General features: G+C 43.9%; 1 protein-coding gene and 1 non-coding gene across 3 annotated transcripts; one reads left to right on the forward strand and one right to left on the reverse strand.

Annotated features, from left to right (window-relative positions):
- Positions 1 to 447: 447 nt before the first annotated feature.
- On the forward strand, positions 448 to 17,640 carry crtc2 (CREB regulated transcription coactivator 2). Of its 2 annotated transcripts, none has more exons than XM_067255791.1 (14): positions 448 to 643; positions 4,427 to 4,528; positions 5,374 to 5,499; positions 6,671 to 6,732; positions 7,948 to 8,016; positions 8,663 to 8,751; positions 9,206 to 9,279; positions 9,467 to 9,510; positions 9,676 to 9,920; positions 10,232 to 10,674; positions 13,796 to 14,623; positions 15,007 to 15,090; positions 15,196 to 15,361; positions 15,726 to 17,640. In XM_067255791.1, the coding sequence occupies exons 1-14, from the start codon at positions 473 to 475 to the stop codon at positions 15,887 to 15,889; spliced, it is 2,667 nt and encodes an 888-aa protein (XP_067111892.1). In that variant the 5' UTR covers positions 448 to 472; the 3' UTR covers positions 15,890 to 17,640. The 2 variants fall into 2 exon arrangements, with proteins under 2 accessions (XP_067111892.1, XP_067111893.1); XM_067255792.1 differs by having other exon boundaries at positions 5,386 to 5,499.
- Positions 17,641 to 20,999: 3,359 nt separating this feature from the next.
- On the reverse strand, positions 21,000 to 21,190 carry LOC136962706 (U2 spliceosomal RNA). Its single transcript, XR_010878923.1, has one exon. It is a non-coding gene; the product is annotated as a U2 spliceosomal RNA (small nuclear RNA).
- Between the last annotated feature and the right edge of the window lie 860 nt (positions 21,191 to 22,050).

A 22,050-nucleotide genomic window follows, 5' to 3' on the forward strand; every position in this document is an offset into this window, starting at 1 on the left:
TGACACATGTATTGTTGACTTTCTGACTATATTTTGTAAATGGACTGAGAGAAAGCTGTCACAACACGGTCCGCCTAACACTATGAGCCACTCTGATTGATGTGAAATGGGTGTCAAAAACACAATTGTCTCTTTTATTTGCAAATCGGTCTATTCAGACAGCACTAACGATAGAAATCCCTTTCAGTATTCTAAAAAAGCGTGGCCAAACATAATCCAACTAGCTCTAGAAAATATCCCACATCCTTTCCTTTTTTATTTTTAAAGCGATCAATATGGTTGAGAATGGGTTTTGTAGTCGGATTGTGGTGTTTACAACTTGAATTTCTTTACGGAAGAACTACATATCCCAGGGCGCCTCTGTAAAGACGTTTAGAAGGTGGCCCGTCTCGAATTGCCAACGGCTAGCCAGCTAGCTCGTTCTCAAGGGAGAGTTAGGGCAGTTAACTGAACTATAACATTCGTTAGGATAATGTTCATGTCAGGTACGGGAAACGGGGGCTACGGGCATGGACAGGGGCCGGGATCGAATGGTTCCTGTAATCCGCGGAAGTTTAGCGAGAAAATAGCGCTCCTCACCCAGCGACAAGCGGAGGACACCGCTGCTTTTCAAGAGGTTATGATGGACATCACGTCCACTAGGGTAAGTCAAGAGGGCAGGCCTCTGTTACTTTTAGGGGCTACGAGAGCTAGACAAGTTGGCTACCTAGCCGTCAAAACATTCGAAAGTGACGGAGGGCCTGTTGTTAATTTCAACTTTAAATTATTAGATTGCATTAACTTGGTATTCGATACGATGAAGACGTGCAGCGTTTTGAGTTTTCTGGTGAGCTGACGTACGTTCTCGTCGTCGTTGTTTTCGTCAATAATATACAACTCTGCCTATCAAACTCAGCTTGCCTTATTTTCTTCAAAGTTTAGTACTTGACAAAAGCACCTGTTGAATGTGTAACTAGTGCTATACTTTGCCACCTCAAGGCTGTTATTCGGCTAACTGTTTAAATTACACTTCGAGTATGAGCTATTGTTGGAGGGTAGACATAGCATAGCTGTCTTGACTAAACACCAATGTCAATATTATTTACGCTTTTGGGAGGGGTGTGTGTGTGGGGGAGCCTGCGCTGGGTTGGCCGGTGAAAGCAGCGCTCATCAAAATGGTTCGAGAAACATGGGAGAGGAAAGCGCGTTTCATGCCCAATAGGAACAAAAGTTTAATCAACATTCGATATTGAATGCATTAGGAATAAGCACAAATATTTAACTGAGTCTGCAGTGGTCGTCAATAAAGCCTCACATACATGACTTTGATCCTGCAACAAAATGGGTCTCAACAAATAAGAATGAATGAAAATAAACCTAACAATACCATTGTTTATTTTGTAACTCAACAGCTGGTATGAACAGGGATTTATTTTTATTTGGTCATTAAATTGATGAGGCATATTTGACGATTACTGCAATAGACAGGTCAAAGAAGCAGGCTACACATTTGCTGAAGTTGAGGAAATGATCATGAAATTGATTGTTGTTAGTGTAATAGTTAGTTAATGTGATTTCAGTAGAACCCATTCAAACTACTTCTGTAAAACAGGGCATCATTCATCTTCATGAATGTAATAAACTGGGAAAACCTCAGCACAAAGTTCCACCTGACTTCCACATCCCATGTAATTAAATCTTATTCATATGCACACTTTATTATTTTGTCTGATTCTCATGTTGAAGGGTTAAATGATTTGTGAGGCTATGAGATTGGGGATATTTGAAGACTGTTGGGATTATGCTACAGTGCATCACACAGAGAGCAAATAGCTCTAAATTGAGCTGTGACTGGTCATGCTTATTCCCTCTCCATGTAACTATACTGTAAGCTATACTCTCCTATACAAAATGCTGCTGTGTCATTAAATATAGCCAAGACCCAAAGAGTGCCTTTAAACACATCTGTTTTGGCAGCACTGGCCATTCAATTTTAGTTTTAGTTCCTCCATGGGGATCTTGGAAGATTTACATAAAAGTATATGGAGAATGTGTACCTTTTTGGTAACATCAAGCAGCCTACATCAAAATTTCCCAGTGTCTCATACTGAGAAGGAATAGCAGATTAATTGCGATAGTACCATCATTGTCCACCATTGTTTTATCCTGTAATAGAGATTATGAGATCTTATCTCGTAATTCTTAGAAAATATCTCATCATAATTACGAGAAAATATCTCATACAGGATAAGGTGTCTATTTTTTTGAGGTTGTGGGCTTCCATATGTTGAGCCTCAGTCAGACCCAGACTCAGATGAGGAGCCTGTTGTGCACCAAAATCTGTGACTAGCAGGCACACAAGAATGGAAGTTTAAGTGTAGTTAGCATCTTTTATGCTATTGTTAGTGGTTGTGAAACATACAATATCTGAACTGAACTAAAGACACTGAGCATTGCTGATGCTCCCTTCAGGTATGTGAGCAAGTAAATTCCAACCATTTTAGCAGCAGAGTGGGATTTTGGTAGATAGTGGAAGGAAGTTCCAGGGTCCAGTTTACATATAAGAACTCCACACACTACCATGTTTGCTGTCAGACCTTTCACTACTATGCTAATGCTAACTCTCGGTACTGACAAATCCAGTCTGCACTGGAGTTTTCATGTTTCTTTACCTATTTAGTGTGTCTGTAGACCAGATATATGTTGACCTGTTATTGAGTGTGTAGCCTTGCAGTTATATGAATCTTACTAGATCTCAGTTCCCAAGGAGAAACACTAATTAAATTAGTCGAATGCAGCCCATGTCATGCTGAGGAACCAGCTAAGGTTGTGCAGCACTTTAAATAGCCAAGATGAGTTGGCTGCTGACTGTGGCTTTGCAGGATCATGTCATAACACTGGCTTCTGAAGCATACGGGTCTCTCTCTCCCTCTCTCTTCCTCACTTCCTCTTTCCTTCCTTAAACCCTTCTCTCTCTCCCTAACGCTCAGTGCACCACGCTCAGGGGCGTGTCAGACAAGTGAATGCAGAGTTGTAGTTCCCTAAGGTCACTGTTGTAGTTGTATAACGGTGTCATGGCCAAGCATGCAGACTTCGGTCAGGGTTTAGGCACATTTTTAGTATTAATTAATTGTAATAGTTAGTATTTCTGATAGCAGCTAGAACTTCAGCAATTTTTCCAGTAACATTCACTGGCAAGCTAGTATTGTTTTCACTAACATATTTTATTGATGATTTGTACTGTGTGTGCTCGACACTAGCTGGATTTCAAGTGGAGTTTGGTAGAAAACCACAGCCCATATAAACAAACAAAACATTTGTCAGACATACATGTTGACATATGAAGAAACTTTTTATCATATTCCTTGAAATCTCTGCAAATATATTGCAACATTATTATAACACGCTTTTTAGGGCTAGAAAGTGTGTGCTAAGTACACATAGACTAGCTAGTTAGCAGAGAACATAACATTGTCACATTACATAACACAAGTTATGTAATGTGAAAAGACAATTTAAAAGTACAAAAAAACACCAGGAGCACCGACAACATCGGGGACCCTGCCCCATGCCTCATTTTCTTTGTTTGCACAGAGACGTATTGAACAGGACTGGGTGTGCAGCCACACAGACAATTAGTTTCTCTTCCATCTTGAAACTGTGAAAGCTAGAAATGTTTACCATGATGAAAGGTTGCTACGTTACAAGAAACAAGAAAACAATCGAATTGGCCGTGCTCACAAAAACCCTCCTCATTTACATAAAGTTGAACATATTTCAGCACTGTTCGCTCTGCTCGCCTTCCCACAATGCACCATGCAAGCGATTTCTCCGGCTTCATTGAAAATGAGTGGAAATCTTAGCTCAAATCGCTTTGCTGTATCGGACACGCAGGGTTAGTCTCGTCCCCCCTCTCCTTCACTCTGTCATTCATTCCTTCCCTCTCTTTCTTTTACTCACTCCCTCCCTCCCTCTCTCTCTCACACTCACTTTCTCCCTCTCTCTGGGCATTTTGCCATGCCCACTCACTTTCTCATTGTAGCGAGATCTAATTCCTGTACCCAGGCCAAGTCCTGTGTTGCCAATAGACATAGATCCTACTCCAGACCCATACCTAGACCAGGACCAGGGCTATGTCTAGACCAGGCCCAGTCCCATGCCTAGACCAGGACCTGCATCACACCCAGACCAGACCCATAACTAGCATAACTAGTCCCAGACCAACCATTACCAGCACCATAACTAGACCAGGCCCATACTTAGACTAGGCCTATAACTAGACTAGGCTCATAGACATTTAAACTGGTGTCTTAACTTCTTCTCCTGTATTTGTTCTTCCCCTCCCTCTTCTTCTCCCCTCCACCTCTTCCTTCTCTCTTACCTTTCTCTTTTTCTCTTCTCTCCTCCTTCTACTTCATCTTCCCATCTCCTCCTACTCTCATCGCAGGTTTTGGTGCAGAGGGCGCGTCAGGCCCGAAGCCAGGGCCTGTTTTACGGAGGCTCCCTGCCAAATGTCAATCAGATCGGGAGGAACCCCTCAGACTTCCAGGTGAGAGCCAGGGCGAAGCCTACAGGCCTGTTTACTGCTGCCAGATTAGACTACTCAGGATACCAGACTAACGTTTCCACTGGTGCCACCAACTTTCTTATTTGGTCGCACCCTTTTGTTTTGGTACAGCATGGTATTAAAGGCAGGGTAGGTTGTTGACAAGCACGTTTTGTCATATTTTCTGAAATACTTCACACCTTAATAACAACCAATACATCTAAAGATTTGGCAGTAAAATGAAATCAATCCAATATTTGTGGGCATCGCAGGACTGTTATCAACACAACCAATCATTAAGGCTGGATGGGCACTAATGATTCAATGACATTCGTACCAAATGCAATGATTGGACAGGCTACTTGATTGTCTGCCTACCTCCCGGCAGTATTCAGGCAGCGCGTTGTTGCATGTGTTTTAGAGGGGTGGGATATTTTCAATTGAATCCTTTCAATCTCCAACTAAAATAGCTTGGTTCGCAAAACGTACCTACCGTGCCTTTAAACAATGACCTTGCATGCTGATGGGTAGTTGTCTTGGTTTGTATACCAATGTTTTGCATTGAGAAGACTAAGGCATAGGATTTATGCCAGAAGATGTGAGTGTAATAATACATGCTCACAATGAGCACATTGATTATTTTGTGCGATAGACTAATGCGTTCTGCAGAGAAGGGAGACTGGCGTTTTGGAATGGAAGGGAGAAAACAGGACAGAGTAACACGGCGGATATCGTAGTTAAGGCGGCAGGCGTGTGTTGCTTAGGCGGCCGCCTTAACTGAAAAGTGCTGCGGGAAACCCTGCTGATGTAATGTGAGGATGTTATGTATTGGATTTCAATAATAATAGTGTCACTCCCAGGGCCCGCCCTCCTGTGGCCCTGACTCAGGATGCCCCACGAGACGCCGCCCAATGGCAGACCCAGGACAGAGTGACGGACAGCTGAGCTTTCCAGTTCGATCTGTCAGACGACACGTATCCTTACCAAGCCGGTGGATGTAGCTCGAGCATCTGGTTGCTTCTGTAGAGAGAAAAAGTGGGTAAACCATTGAAATTGCGTATGGTGTTTACTACTAAATGTACTAATCTGCTTCCTGTCTAGAAACAAATATACCCCAAATCCCCCTGCTCCACTGTCTAACTAGCCTGCTAAGCTAAAGCTTAAGGGTTGATCCACTTAGGGAAGGTAGGGCACGCCATGACATTGAGTGAGAACATTGATACTCCCTTTCCACCAAAGTGAACCGGGAGCTAATTCGGAGCTGGTTCAAGAACGGAGCCTTCTAAGAACTGGTTTGCTTTTCCACGGGCTAGAGAGCCACCACAGAGCCACGTCATTACGTCACTGTATACGTCCATCTTTCCCATCAACGCTAGGAAAGATGGACGTTTTTTCGGACGTCTTTTCTTCATGTTGTAAATTGTATATCCTCTTTGTCACTGCGATATCAGTGCTTTGTCGGCACAACGGAGCTAGCTAGCAAAACAAACCCAGCCCGCCAGAACGGAAGTGAATTGCATCGAAGGGAGGAGTTTAGGAAGTAGAGCGGAAACGGCTCATAAACTTGTCTATAGCTCATAACATTTGTGTTTGTCATTTCGCTCATTTGATAGGATTATGATAAAATGCAGCAACTGGTGTCAGCAGTGCACTGCGATGCTAGGTTATCAAAAAGTTGGAGCAAATTTACAAATTAGCAGTTTCATCAATAAAATAAGCACATTTTCAGCAACTACACTGCCCACTTCTCGTTACATTTTAATTCAGATGCTGATTTACAAGTACTGTTTAGATGAAATATGAATTGTAAAAACTTAGAACAATGGCGGTCAAAGGATTCTCTTCGTCTTGTTCGTCACGGTAACCCCGCCCCAAGCGGTTCTTACTTGGTTCCCAATCTAGTCCAGCGCCGAAGTGGTGCTTATTTGCGAACCACGTACAAACCACTTTTCCGGTTCTCAGTCTGTTGAAAGAGAAAGAACTGGTTCGCGAATAAGCACCGGCTCCGAACCGGCACCCAAAATGCGTTGGTGGAAAAGGGGTATGAAAAACCTGATTACTAGGAATTGTCGGTTTATGCCAATAATACGGATGACAACTCCGGGTGGACAGTGTGCAGGTCAGCCTTAACTCCCCTTCGCCCAGATGGACAGTGCTCCCTACAGGCCAGTCCATCTGTCTCCCCCTGCGGAGCCTTGCTGGAAAAGGTAAGATGAAGATGTATGATATAATATATAATAATGCTGAATTATATACCCAATATTTCATTTAAAAGGTCTTATCGCACATTCAGTCAGAACAGTAGGGGCTATATACAAGCCTTTATATTTTTCATAAGCAACATCACGTCCTATTCCTATAATTGGGCAAGTGTGTGTGTCCAGATTATCCTGAGACCACTGCGAGGCTGGGTGACGGTCTGAGACAGGAGGAGGACGAAGGTAGAGGGGTGAGGGAGGAGTGTAGAGGGGGCAGGAGGGAGGCAGGAGAGGGAAGAAGAAATGCATAGGATGGAGAAGGGGGGAGGAGACTAGGGGGGAAGAATACATGTCTGAAGGGTGCTTTGTTCTATTATATCGATGAAAAGGCGTACGTCACATCCAGTGTAGGCCTCTAAAAAACCCTTTGTGACATTGCTTGTAAAAGGATCCAAAGTGATTTGACATGCCCAGAGAGCCAATACACACAGAGCATGACAGTGATTTGTCACTGCTTCTCTGTACTTAGAAGTTCACAGGTTCAGATCCTCCCTGTATGTCCTTTTTGATAAGTGTGTCTGCTAAATAAGTACTCAACTCGTTCCACAGTTTTTCTCTATGTAGACTTGAAAGCTGTCAAAATGTGCATCTCAGTCCCCAAAGCGTTGTTATTATTTTCTGGAAGGTTCCGTAGCATGGTTAGGAAATATTTAGCTTCTTGTGAAAAAAAAGTACTGCTAGCTATCCACTGCCAGCATATGACATCACAAACCAATGTGTGTTTTCAACAATGCCTACATAGCTAGCTATATCTGTGAAATCCCCTTGTTTGTTCTGCAGATGTTTCGCATATTTTTTTTTTAAGATACAGCAGGGGCGATTCTAGGATCAGACCTTTAGGGGGGGCTTAGCCCCCAATGAGAATGTGACTTGTGTTCGTAATCTGCGCCATGAAATTAGCTACCTAAGAGTCTAAAATCGCCACTGAGATACAGTTATGTCAATTATGTGTTTGTCCTTTAGTAACATGAAAATGTATGTACACCCCATAAAAACGTTTGCCTTTATCCAAATATTTGAGCATTATGGACATTTAATATTAATTTAAATAAAGGTTTTGGAGGTGATACAGTTAAATAATCTGCCCCAGCTGTGGCAGCCACAAGCACACTTCACAGTGTCCTCAGAACTTGCACCCTCTCTAGTTATGACTATTTCCTGTAGGAGCTGGGCTGAAAGCACCCAGATGGACACAAGCAAGCATATTCAGCCTTCCATGACAGCACTCAACAGGTAAATACGTCTTCTGTTATTAAACAAAAACAATAACATATTACATAATTTGTTATTTACATTTATTCATTTAGCAGACCTTTATCAAAAGCAACTTCCAAGAGAGCTTTACAAAAGTGCATAGGTCACTGATCATAACAACGAGATAGCCCCAAAAACATTGTGGGTAGCCAAAACATGAATCATACATTGTGAAAAACCAAATAAGTGCCAATGGGAAGAACCATAAGAGCATGCAGTTAAACAAGTTACAATTACACAACATGAACCTCAAAAGTGCAAGAGTGTACCTGTAGAAAATCAAGCAACAATAATATTATATTGTTGATAAGAATGTTTAGCTCCTATAGGATTATTTCATTAGGATGTGTGACACAAACATGTTACAAGACATTTAATGTTCCAAGCCCAAGAGAGTGTGAGGTCAGAGGTGACAGTTCAAAGCAAGGAGCGTATGGGTTGGGGTGTTGAGGTGGGACAGGGATCACCTGTACTGTGTACTCTGCCCTCTAATGTCTTTCCCCTCCTTCCCTCCTCCCATTCTCCTCCTTTTTTTCCCCCTCCTCTTCTCCCTTCCTCACAATCTCCTCGTTCCCTTCTGTCCTCCCCTCCTTTTCCCCTGCGCCCCACCTCCTCTCCTCTACAGGACAAACTCGGACTCTGCTTTGCACACCAGCGTGAGGAACACACACACAGGAGACCTGTTGAGCCCCACACAGAGAACCAGGCACAGAAGTATGTCCTCCGGTCTCGTCGGACATAACCCTTACTGAACATTTTGTACAATTGTACAAATAAAATGCTAGCTATCAAATGGATGGCAAAGACGAGCACTCTTGAGATCTGAAACAACATTAAGATCTACATTTTGGATTAAGTTGGTGTAAAACAAGGCACGGATACAGCATTTTAGGTTTCTTACTGTACCACACCCAATGCTATTAATTAGGTTATATGTGTAAATCAGGTTAGGTAGGTTTAGGGTTTGAGTTATGGGTTATAAACTGGGATTGGAGTGTAAACCTACAGGGGGGTATCTCTCCAGGAGCAGGGTTGTAGATCTGCTGTATCTAAATGTAGTTTCAAAATGTGTATTTTTATGTGGCTTTAGCTGTCAAGAGTTATCTTTAATAACCAGTGGAGTTTTAGTGGAGTGTGAACGTCAAGACTCTCTCTCTTGTCCTTGCAGTGTTTCCGTACCCAGTGCCCCCCATAGAGGAGAATGTTCTAGAGGAGGGGAAACTGTCACACAGTTCCAGGAAGGTATGTTTACTGTGGGATGGTCACCACAATAAGCAAGGCATCCTTTGTATTATATATACTGTGTATATATTTAATTGTTTTAATCTTGCAACTGAAGTTAGTACTTGCAGTTTGATATGGCTAATCTTCAGTTTACTTGTCTCGTCCTTGTGTATTAGAGTGTCTTAAAGCTGTTCTGTTTTCCTAGTCGGCTGTGGAACACAACAAGGCCTGTGAGCTTCCTGGTATCAAGTAAGTCATTTATTCTGCCAGGATCAGCTACTCTGAAAACAACACATGTTCATCTCTGAAGCTCTCCCTCTCTCTTTCTCTCCTCTCGCTCCCTTTCTGCTGCATTCCTGTCTGTTACTTTCTTCCCTCTCCTCTCATGCCCTCTCCTCCCCTCCTCTCCTCCAGAATCCTGTCCTCCCCAGACCAGCAGCTTGGTTCTCTCCTGGACCTTCCTGCTGCCCTCAGTGCCAGTGGCTCCCTGCCAGACCTCTCCAGCCTGCACCTGCCCTCCCCACATCCAGGGGGCGCCAGCCTGGACTCAGACAGCCTCCCTGGCTCCCTCAGCATGGCCTGCAGCACAGGACACCTACCAGGGACGACCTCTGACCTGAAAGACCTGGTGGCCCGGGAGGACCAGTTCCACCTGCCAGGTGAGATCATCGGTTGATTGGTTTAGCAAATCATTGGTTGATTGAATAATTGTTTAATTGATTAAGTTATAGATTTATTTAATGTATTATTATTTATAGAGGGTATGTGTGTTTACTCTCTTTTTTACACTCTCTGTTCCACCCCCTTTTCTCTTCCACTCCTTTCCCCCTCAACTGCCTACACTCACTCTCTCTTTGATTCTCTCTGTCTCCACCTCTCTCATCACAATTTTCATCTCCCTCCCTCTCCTCTTTCTCCTCCCTCCCTCTCTCTCCTATCCTCTCCTCCCTCCCCTCTCCTCCTCCCCCAGGTCTGTGTGTGTCTCTGCAGGGTTCTATCAGCAACCCTTTGCTCCCCTCCTCCCTCAGTCACCCCAACATCCAATCATCTCTCAGCAGCCACTCCCTCCCATGCTCCCTAAACTCTGCTTCCTTACACCTGTCGCTAAGCAACCCCTCCCTCCAGTCCTCGCCCAGCAACCAATCCCTGCAGTCCTTCCTCAGCAACTCTTCCCTCAGTGGACAGTCCATCCAATCGGCTGCCAGCCACTGCAGCTACAGCAGTGGGATTGGTGGGTCTCGTTCGTGCTCCTCCTCCTCCCTGTCTGCTTCCCCGCGTCCTACTGGCCAATCCGTGTCCAGGAGGCGGACCCCTCTCAGCCCATTGGTGGTGCCCCCTGGTGGAGAGACTCGGTGGCACCAGACCAAGCAGTTCTCTCCTGTTGGCTCGCCGACCCTCTCCTCCATAACTCAGGTACGGTTATTATGAAATATGTCATAGTTATTTTCAGTAAACACAAACAAAGAGATAAAACTACTATCTCATCACACGGAGATATAAATATACTATTATCTCAACACACCAAGAGATAAATACACTTATTGTAACACACCTAGATATAATTTTCCCAATTATCTAAACACACCTTGATATAAGTCAACATATAGCTAGAGATAAACCCTCTCAGGTTAATACAGTGGTATCACTGCCTAGAGATACATACTATAATACCACCACAGTGGTACTGTCAGGCCAAAAACGGTCCAAGGGCCAAAAACTGTCCTATCTGACGCCACAATGCCGTTCCGATGCAAGGACGCGTCCGTCGCTATGCCGACCTTAAATTCCTGACATTCCTGAGATGGCAACGCGTGCAAGGAGAATACTATACGCTTTGCCTTCCCCAGACATCCCAACCTGCAGAGACTCATTTCCCGCTGTCCATCAGGGCCTGGGATGTTGCCACGGCAGTCTTGTCCTAGCAGTACATAGAACACAAGAAAATACATGGAGCTATAATATAGCTGTTATATTAAAACATACGAATTTTCAAGGAGAAAATTGAGATACATGTGTCTACTAAATGCACAGTAACTCACCTGGATGGGAATGGCCTCCACCCACTTGGTGAAGAAATCAGTCGCTGTGAGGCAGTAGCGATTCCCATTCCTGGATGACTTGAACGGTCCGATGAGCTTCACACCTGGCATACAGTCAAATACATGTTTTTGGCATTAAGTAATGGTGGGAAACTGTTTCATTTAAATGTGGAATGAGTATAACGCACCAATCATGTACCAAGGTGAAACTGGCTTGATGCTCTTCAACTCCGGTGCCTCTGTCTTCACCTTCTCGAACTTCTGGCAAGGCACACAGGTGCGGACCTTGAAACAAACGATCAAGAGCAAGTTGAGATAATGTGTGCTCCTTAGCAGTGTGTCAACAACAATATTGCTACAGTTTGTAATTGATATAGGTTTTTTTCTTACCCAGTCTTCCACATCCTTGACAATGCCACACCAATAGAAGCACTGGTTGATTTTCCCCAACATGCGCTTCACTGCGAAGTGGCCGGCGTGGACCTCGGTCAGCACTGCCTCCCTTTCCTCGTCAGACATGATGACCCTCCTTGGTGGCTGACCATCCTTGGCCTTCAAATACATGCAACCATCTAGAATATAAAAATGGTTAAACGAACAATTAAACAAGTCTTAAAATATTTAAGGTAAAATAAAGGAAAACAATTTAGTAGTAGTTAAGATTATTTATAACGTATGGTTAACAAATCTTACCCTGGAGCATGAATTTATCGGATGATCTCCGGAGGGAGCGCTTGTGCCCAGGAGAGGCATCCTCCTTGTAATTCCCTGCTGAGAGATAATTAAAAATGTCACTGAAGGATGACATATTTATGTACTTAAATTACAAAATGTCAAAGTATTAATTAATATAAGTATAAATTTCCGTTTATTTGTTTTGTAACTAGGTCCTATCTGTATTTCTCTATTATTCTGTAACACTATCTAAAGCTAACTGACTAGCTAGAAAGTTTCAACTTAATCTTAAACTTCGAAATCAATCAATTAAACAGCTAATATTACAATATAATATGGATGGAGATTTGAACTGATTTCACTATTCGAATAGTATCCGAAATTATTTTCGAATATCCGGATAATCTATTTTTATTAATGCGGTTCCGTTATGTAATTAGCCTGACATGACGCAAAGCATACAGTAAACACATGAACCACCAAACATTCTGGCAATAATTGGGACTGTTAAACTATTAGATTAAATAAGGATTGAATAAAGAAAACAAATGAAAGATCAATTTATCAACATGACGAAAAGACAATGAACTTGAAAAAACGCTGCGTCTTCAGACGTATAGGCTCTTAAATTGGCTGAATAGCGCTGAACTATTATGTGTAATAAAAAGTTTAAAAAATACATTGGACAAAATTAAACACATTGGGTAGGCTATCCTCGATAAAAACTAAAGACACACATGGAGAAATATTGCATATTAACTTGGATATTAACTTAGAACCGGAATCCTAGGATACGGTGCTCCACCACACAATGTAAACATAAGTAGACGATTATGCTAGCTCTACATGGCTACTGGTAAAAAAAAAAAGAAAAGCCACAACTGCATTAGCCATACGCATTTTTATTCAGGAAAATTAGCATATAAGCAGGGGAGAGGCGAGTACGGAGTCGACATACGAGCAGGCCGGCGTAGAAACGATTCTGCAGGAACTGAGGTTGTGGCGAGGTTACCTACTGCTTAGCCAGGAAACTAAGCTTGTAGCGCCAAATGAAATGAAAGGAGACTCGCAGCAGAACGCAGCATACCTTTTTTGATGGTTTTCATCATTTCTAACGTCACAACTATTAGAATTCACACCACGACGCAACGGGTTTTCATAAAAAAAACGTTTTTTTATTAAACTATGCTCATAAGTATTCTAAAAAAGTATTCGAATACTAACTTACTTTAGGATATCCGGATATTCGATTAACCACGCCCATCCCTACAATATAAACAATCGGAATTACAAAATGTTATACTGATATGATAATATGTTATTCTGTAAACTAGTGTAAAGCTAGCTAACTTGCTAGTTTCAAAAGTATAAGTTACTACTTCGAAATAAATCAACTAATTACTTAATAAAAACAATATACTATATAACTATGACTAAGAACTAAATGTAAAGGGATGATTTTAGGGTTATCTGGTGTAGATTGTCTCCGGGTGGATGTCTTGCCATTACTCAGCGTCAGCAGATAAATGGCAGCTCGAGCGATGACGGTCCAAAACTGTGTGAGAGTGAGCCTGAGGTAAATTGCAATTTTGAAGCGCCTTCATAGCAACAATAGTAGCAACCAGGACAGTTTCCCGCTGCTGGCACGCGTAGATATCTCAGAAATTTAAGGTCGGCATAGCGACAGACGCGTCCTTGCATCTGAACAGCATTGTGACGTCAGATAGGACAGTTTTTGGCCCTAGGACAGTTTTTGGCCTGACAGTACCACCATCACAATACAATCTAGGAAAACTTTTAAACTCATTTTCTCTTGGTAGGGAGTTCTTCTGGACACCAGTGGCCAGGTACTCAAGGAGCAGAACCCGAACCAGGGGAGCCAGCCCACCCACCCCCCAGCCCAGGGACCCATCCTGCCCCAGCAGCAGCTCTCTGTATCAGAGGCACAGCAGCAGCAGACCTGCCTGGAGCTCCAGCCCCAGACAGCACAGCACCAGGACAAACTCCGACCAGGACACTGTCCACAACAACCACATCAGCTCCCACAGAAACAAAACATCCAGTCACAAAAACACTATTATCAACACCATCAACAAGATCAACAAAAACACCATCGACAACACCAACAACATATTCAAGAACATCAACAACGACAGACCCAGGTGTATCCATACCTGTACCCGCATATTCAGACAGACAGGCAGGACCTGTCAAGTCAACAACAACTCAGCCAACATCACCAAAGACTTTACCTACAACAACATCAACAAGCACACACTCATTCATATCAACATTTCCAGCACCCCCATCCGACCCCAAACCAGCACCCACACCCCCATTCTCAGCCTCACCCCCAGCCTCTCCCCCACCAACACCAGCCCCACTCCCAGCCTCATCCACAGCCTCACCCCCACCAAACCCAGCCGCAGAGTGTGCGTCTCCAGCCCCAGCAGATCCAACATGGCGGCCAGCTTCCCCAGCAGCAGCACAGTGACCAGCACCAGTGGGGTAACCAGCGGCCATACCTGCCATTCCAGGGTGCCGACCTGCAGAAGGTTCCTAATGGAGAGGTGGGCCGGAGACAGAACCAGGGGATGGGCTGGGGCCAGCAAAGGAGGCCACCCCAGGCTCTGGAGGCTGCTTCCCAGGTAAGACCATCCACCATCAGGAACCCCTTTCTGGAGCCTTACAAGAGGGTGTGGTATATATTAACTCATGGGTTGTGCTGTGGTTGCACTGATAATCCATGTGGATGTGCAGTAATATCTCTTGAACTATGAAAGGTATACCCATGGTATATCGTCAATGAACCACGGCTGTCAACCAATCAGATTTAGAGGTCGGAACTACCCTTTATATTTCACTACCACAACTCCTACCATGATCCCATACCCTAACAAAATGATCTTATTTCTGGGTGTGTCTAGTGTGGATCGTGAGATGCTGCCTGCTTATGATCGGGGTTCGGGTGTCATGTCTGGTTTGGTCTCAGGTTCATGTCTGTGGTCAACAGATGTGTTGTTGTTTTCAGAGTCCCTCCTCCCTGGACCATCTCCAGAAGGGCTACGTGGGCCTCCACCTGACACCCAGCCAGACTGAAGCTCTCTCACAGCAGGTGGGAACTCCATCTCTGGGTCTCTGTCTTATAAATATGTCTCCCCTTCCCTCTTTATAGCTCACACTCTTTCTCCTTTTTCCCGCTCTCCATCTCTCCCTCCAGTTGGTCCAGCTACGCAAGGAGCCTCCCTGGTCAGAACTGCCGGGGATGGACCAGAACCACAGCAGCACAGAGTTCCAGAACCACAACAGCACAGAGTTCCAGAACCACATCAGAACAGAGTTCCAGAACCACAGCAGTACAGAGTTCCAGAACATGCCTATGACAGGTAGGACCCATTGAGCAAGACTTCTAGTTTGACCCTTTATTTATCCAGAAGAAAAGATGATGACATAAAACCTGGATATATCTATCCAGCAGGGTGCAAAATTTACTTTCTTTTGTCCATCGGCTAAATGGCTAACGAATGTTCAAATTTGACTAGCCACTCAATAGATTATCATAGTTATTTGGGCTGGTGAGTATAGAAACTCTACTAGCCTCTTGCATGTTTTACCAGTATTTGGCTGGCGGATGCTGCTAATTGTGTGTCCTGCTGTCCAGTAAACACCTACAGTACTGAGTATCTCCTCCTCATTTTCCATCTCTCTCCATTTACCCCCCCCCCCCTCCCCTCCCCACTCACCTGGCAGTGTACAATGACCTAGACACCCTGCCGATCCTGGGCTTTGATGACGACCCGTTCAGCCTGGATGACCCCCTGCAGATCGACCCTCTCGACCTGGAGGAGCTCCACATGCTGGGGGGGGACAAGGGGGTGGAGGAGGCGGGCCTGTGCTCCACCCTGCTCAGATGACCCTCTCCCTCCTCCACCGCCCTCCTCTCCCCCTGCCCCCAACCCTCTCCTTTTCTTCTCCACCCTCTGACACCCTCCTCTCCCCCCTGCCTCCCCCCCCCCCTTCCCTTCCTCCACGCCCCTATTCAACCTCTTCTCCCTTGTCCCCCATTCTCCCCCTTCTTCTCCCTAGCCTCAGCCCTGTATTTACAAAAAACAATGTATTCATCCAGCAGAGGGACCTATGACCTCTTCAGAATCAGAATTGTGTTTAATCGCCAAGTAAGTGGTCACAAACAAGGAATTTACTTTGGTGGGCAGGTGCATACAATGAACATTTAAACATAATGAACAAAAGGAAAATGTACAACAAAATAAAATAAACTACTGGCAGAGCTATACAATATAATATAAAATAAAAATTATTTTTTTATAATAAAATAAATAAATTATAGTAGTCAAATGCTCTACCACTGAGCTCTACCCATCCTCTCAGTATGCTACCATGTAGTTGAACTGCACCCTACTCAGGTTCCAACTCTGGGGGTTCTGCCAAACTCAGGATCATGCTTTATGCTACACAGGAGTCTCCAGAGAGAGGCACGAGTATCCAACACTAGATGAGGTAACAAGGGTCGAGCACCAGCAAGCATTGAGCATTTCTCTCTGAAATAAGTAGTAGCCAGTAATAAACCATGCTTTCATAGCCAAATTAATGAATGAATAACTTTTTTTTTTAAATGTAAAAATAGCTCTTAGGAAAGTTCCCCTATTTCATATCTCAGTGAAGTCAGTGCCTGTCATCGTTTTTCCTCTGTCTTAGCTTGGTTTCAGGTCATATGTTAGGATCAATATATTATATTACATAAATTATGGTATATTCAACCTAGGTCATAGCTGGCCTCGTGAATAGGCTGGTCTTGAAACTATACAGCTCTACATAGGCTCTAGGTCATGAAAAACAACATTATATAATAATGTTGGAGACCTCAATTTGCTACACCTTTACACATACACATTCTCATGTACCATGGTTATGATTTCCTGTTGTGCTTTGCCTGCAGTGTGGACTCTCCCTGAGCCACACTTGTGTTTTAGGAGGATTTGGGGTTTTGCTTTGGCACATTTCTGCTGTTGCTCATTCAATACAAGACACCCTGGAGAGAAACTTAAATAATGATGTAATAATGCCCTTGGACTGGTGACGGGCCAAAGCATCATCAACATAACCTGTTACCCTCTCCTACTAAATCTGATTGGTTGTACAGACAATGTGTTGCCCAGTACCCTTCTGTGATTGGATGGCTCTCAGACAACAGTATTAGTCCACATTCTTCTATGTCATTGTAAGACAACCAATGGGAATTGCATTTCTTTACATTTTACTTTGTATTCATTTAGTCAGGACTGCTGTTGCAACTACAGCAGCTACTTGCATGCAGTGAAGCATTGGAATGTCTAACCCTTTCCAAAACAATGCACCTTACCATAGTCTACTTTATAAGAGATACATGCAACAATATCTGAATATGAAGGTATATATTTGTTATATATTTTTGTATTTATTTTGAGCTTTTGTTTGTGATACATTAATGTTCATAGAAAAGCGATATGTAAACCACCCTTTTCACTCTCAGGTAGAGATGAAAAATGTAATGTAATTTTTTTACAAAATGTGGCCAAGCAACTTTTGTAACATTATTTTGCTATGTGCTCAAGAAAAACTTCCACAAATGCCTGATAAATAAAACTAATTTGTTTGTGAAAAAGCCTTCCTGTGTGTATCAAATATTCCAGTCTGTGTATTTCAACTCCCATTAAACATACAGTATATGCACATAACTTCACAACATCAGCACACGTTAGCAACGACGCATAGATGCGCTGTTCTAGTAACAAAGACAGCGATATCAGCGAGTCCTCAGAATTAGTACGGTAGCTAAAAGTCTAGGAAAGTTGAGCCTACTTTTCGCTAGGTACTACGAACATGTATTAATCTGCTAGACAAGTGGTTTCCCCTTCATTCTTTTGGTGAGCAGTCTCACAAGCCCTACTTACCCGGCATCATGGAGCCGACTAGTGATGAGAAGTTCGAATCCTTTTACGGACTCGGTTCTTTGAATCTCGTTCATTAAAAGGAACAAATCTTTTTTCGAGTCTACCTGCTACCTGCATATAGGCACACCTACAGCTGGCAGCTGTGCTCCGTTTTGCTCCTAGTCGTAGAGCTAGCTACCTACTAGACCTCTGCTGTGTGGGAATCGCAGGAGCTAACCAGTCGAAGGGCGTACAAAAATAAAAGGTGTTGATATTCACAGCCTGGAAACAAACCCATCTGCAACCGACGCAAGCACACCCCTCAATATCCACAGAAATGGTACCCTCTCTAGTATATGTGAGATTGCAATAGGTTGTCCTGCCAAAGGCAAGCACCCCTAAATATTCTGAAATAACTCAAGTAGCATTCTCAAAATACATAATTGGTCATGTGTGTGTAAAAGCTGTAGAAAAGCTAGTGTTTAAGGTAACTTTTACAATGATGTAAAGTGGCTGTGTAGCTACGGTTGTTGCCATAGTGACAGGTTCTCCAGAGTGCGAATTATACAATGACAATCGGGGGTCAACTTCTTCTCCAGGTCATGTATCAACCCCCCCCCCCCCCCCCCCCCCCCCCCCCGACCGGTTGTTTTTACCTCTTTTGGGGAGGGTGGGGGGGGGGGCCAATCTTAATTAGGGGGCTCAAACCCCCCCGTAATTCGCATCCTGAGGTTCTTCTCTCTCTCTGTCGCTGCAGCCAGTTGAGTGAGCAGGCGGCGCCCTCCTTTGGTGAATGTCCTTCACGCAGCCGAAGCAGAAAGCCCTGGAGAGAGCTGCAGAGATCTTCCGGAAGAAGGCTTTGATGGACTTCTTCTTCTCCTCTCCTCTGGCAATGGAGGACTCGCCAAGGTCGGGGCCTGGACAGGAAACACCATCACACAACAGGATATGACATCACACAGAACTTCACAACTGTGACCTTTCTAGTGTGTGTGCGTGTCTGTATGTCTGTTTGTGTGTGAACTGGTGGGAGAGCCAACTAGAGAGGGAAAGCCTAAATGAGCAGATGTGCCATCAGGATCTTACGTTCAGAGCTGAGGGGAGACACTTGGTCTTGAATATTCTGTGTGTCTTTTTGCCCTTGGCAGCTGCACCCCTGTGATGCAGGACTAGGGAAGCGGGGCACTTACAGTGACAGACAGCGTGCGACAGTCAAACTTCACCATGTGCATCAGAACCAGCTCAAACACCACATCTATGATGTTGAAGTGACGAATCTGAAAATTGTTCCCACAAGTTATTAGCTAGCTCTTAGACTCTCACATCTCTGATTCTTATGAAGTTAGATGAGATGAGATGTGAGGTGTCCAGGTCATTAAACTGTGCATATTGCCTGGGCTTCGAGGCCAATTTGTGCTTGAAAAACCATCAGACAGTCAGACAGGTTTGCTGCCACAGACAAGTGTCTCGCACCTTCTAGAATGTGTAACCCCTTCTAGAATGTGTAACCCCCATACGACTCCCCCTCAGAGAGGTGTGTCATGATATGTCATGGTTGGGTCGAACATGGTCACAGACATGATGGCTGGATCGAACACTGCATGATACAACCCGGTTGTGTTGAACGTGCTCAAATTTAAAATGGTTGTGTTCAACCTGGTTTGATTGAACACCCTTTTATAGAACACGAGTGGGTTGAACACCATCTCAAATAACGCGTCTGGGTTCGTCACGGTCAAACTGAACATGTTTGGTTACATTACATTTAGTCATTTAGCAGACGCTCTTATCCAGAGCGACTTACAGTAAGTACAGGGACATTCCCCCGAGGCAAGTAGGGTGAAGTGCCTTGCCCAAGGACACAACGTCAGTTTGCATGACCGGGAATCGAACCGGCAACCTTCGGATTACTAGCCCGATTCCCTCACCACTCAGCCAACAGACTCCCTGGAACCTGGTGACGTTGAACATGGTCATAGTGGGATGGAACACTGTCACCGGCACCACGTCAGTTTCCTGAAAAGAAACAAAAGATAATACATCCATCATGGTTTCATTTCAGACATTTCAGTTCAGCTCATCCATTTTCAGATAAAAGTATTATTAAATAACTTGTGATATTATAACAAGCTTCAGCTCATTTGTTTACCTCATCATGAACATCTTGTTGGCCATTTTCGGTTTTGTGGTCCATCCAGAAATCCTATATTGTAAGAAACAATTTGGTATGTACTTTATCTAGCTTCATATTTTTCCTTGCATCGACTTTTACTACCCAGTTTAGAACATACCCAGTTTTAATTATCAGGGTATAAGAGCAGACATCCCAACCTGCAAAAACTCATTTCAGGGAGGTGACCACTGGCTACTGTGCCCCAAATACAGAAGGAAAGAAAAGTCAAATGAATGTACAAATGAAAAGACTAAATGAATGTACAAAATCTTGGAGTCTTAAGACTTTTGCACAGTACAGTAAATACAGGGTGTAAGTACTGTAAATGTTCTCCGGTGGTGTCTGTGGTCTGGAGTTTGTGAAATATTTGTTTGTGTTGGCCCCTTCCAGTAACGTACGGGAGTGTCATATTCTGAACTTTGTCTGCTTATGAAAGGCTGAAACAACAGCATCACTGCTGAGGTGCACATCTCAGCTTGACTCCAGTCAGTGTTTATAAATTTAGATCCATGTTTCAGTAGCTGTGGTTAAACTGACATCAGAAACGTTAGTATTTCCGCCAGGTTGACTTGAGGAGCCAGCTCAGTCCGTGTTCTCTTGGCTGTGGTGGAGAGAGCTCGCAGTACCAACGCACCAGTCACATGAAATATCCAGTCAAACCCTGAACAGAAACCCAAATGGAGATGAGAGGACCACAGAGCCTTCCTGACAGTGGTTGGACTTCTGTATTCAGGGGAAACCCATTTCAGAAGAGGCATATCTCTCTTTGGCTCTAGGTTTGTAGTGCGAGCAAATCAGAGATAGTTTGACATGACTACCTAACGTGAAATACGTAGGTCTAAGCGTGATCCATACACCAACATTTCCTAACCCCCTGCAGTACGTGACCTTTTACTTTAGACACTTTGTTTTCCCCAGGAGGGGAAGTGCACCGTTCCTGGAGGTAATGCAATACCAGGTCGATGCGTGGAGTGGACGGAGCAAGCCCCTATTCCATCTCCCTGTTCCAAAAATCAATTTAATATATGGTCCCCGGGTAGGGGACGTATCAGATATTAAACTGATAAGAACAGATACTACACTTGATCTTAGCCAAAAGGCCGAGAAGCGATACCGCACTGCTCCTCGAGGGAGCGGAGTCATTTCCAGGAACGTCATATTAATATACGACTTCACGATTGTACTAATGAGCTAGGCTACATAATCCTTAAAAAAACTAAACGGAGTAAAAAAACCACATCATTAGCAAAGGAAAATCGCTTTAATCAACGTGTAGTCTTTGAAAACTAACGTGAAAACGTGGTGTAGCTGTCACGTGATACACGGCCCTCCAATTGGAAATGAAAGATAGAAATATCGAAAACAATCGCAGTTTAGGCTACTCTTCTGAGAAACAACCAGCCAATAACATGTACATTATGTATTGGTGAAATATATTTCGTCTTTTCGTGGTAGCCTATTTGAAGACTGTTATGATGCCCACGGAAGAACACACAACAGCCATGTGAACAGCGGACTCTGGCTACAACGAAACCCTGCCATCTGCTGGGCATCATATAGAACACCAGCAGCCACAGCATCGGGCTTCCCGTTATAGAAGACCGGTCCGTCACGCTGTTCAGCATAACCAACATGGGTGGATATGCATTTTGGCCGTCAGTTGGGACAGAGGATCAATCTTGTCTGAATCATTTATGCAAAAGTGGGTCTGCAGTGTAAAATCACATGAGCCCAATAGCCCTACTTTAGTTAGGCCTACCTACAAGTTGCCTTTGAATTTGACACACACGGTCAGGAGGATAACTCGTGAACTATCATGCAAAGGCATGTTTTGAAGCTATACGCATCATGAACAGCCATTTCAACTGCTAACCAGGTCGATGGTAATAAGCAAACGCGTGGTATTGAGTTAGCTAATAGCGGGCGAGTTACAGTTGCGCCCTAAATATTAACATTTGAGAGAGTTGGCTTT

Source organism: Osmerus mordax, chromosome 18 (genome assembly GCF_038355195.1).
Source record: "Osmerus mordax isolate fOsmMor3 chromosome 18, fOsmMor3.pri, whole genome shotgun sequence".
NCBI lineage: Eukaryota > Metazoa > Chordata > Actinopteri > Osmeriformes > Osmeridae > Osmerus > Osmerus mordax.

Bases quoted from the DNA above. Each gene is read 5' to 3' on its own strand.
- crtc2 (XM_067255791.1), top strand. From the start codon at position 473: ATGTTCATGTCAGGTACGGGAAACGGGGGCTACGGGCATGGACAGGGG. The intron at 5,500-6,670 runs GTATCCTTACCA...CCCTTCGCCCAG, and splicing joins TTCGATCTGTCAGACGACAC to ATGGACAGTGCTCCCTACAG. The intron at 8,017-8,662 runs GTAAATACGTCT...TCTCCTCTACAG, and splicing joins TCCATGACAGCACTCAACAG to GACAAACTCGGACTCTGCTT.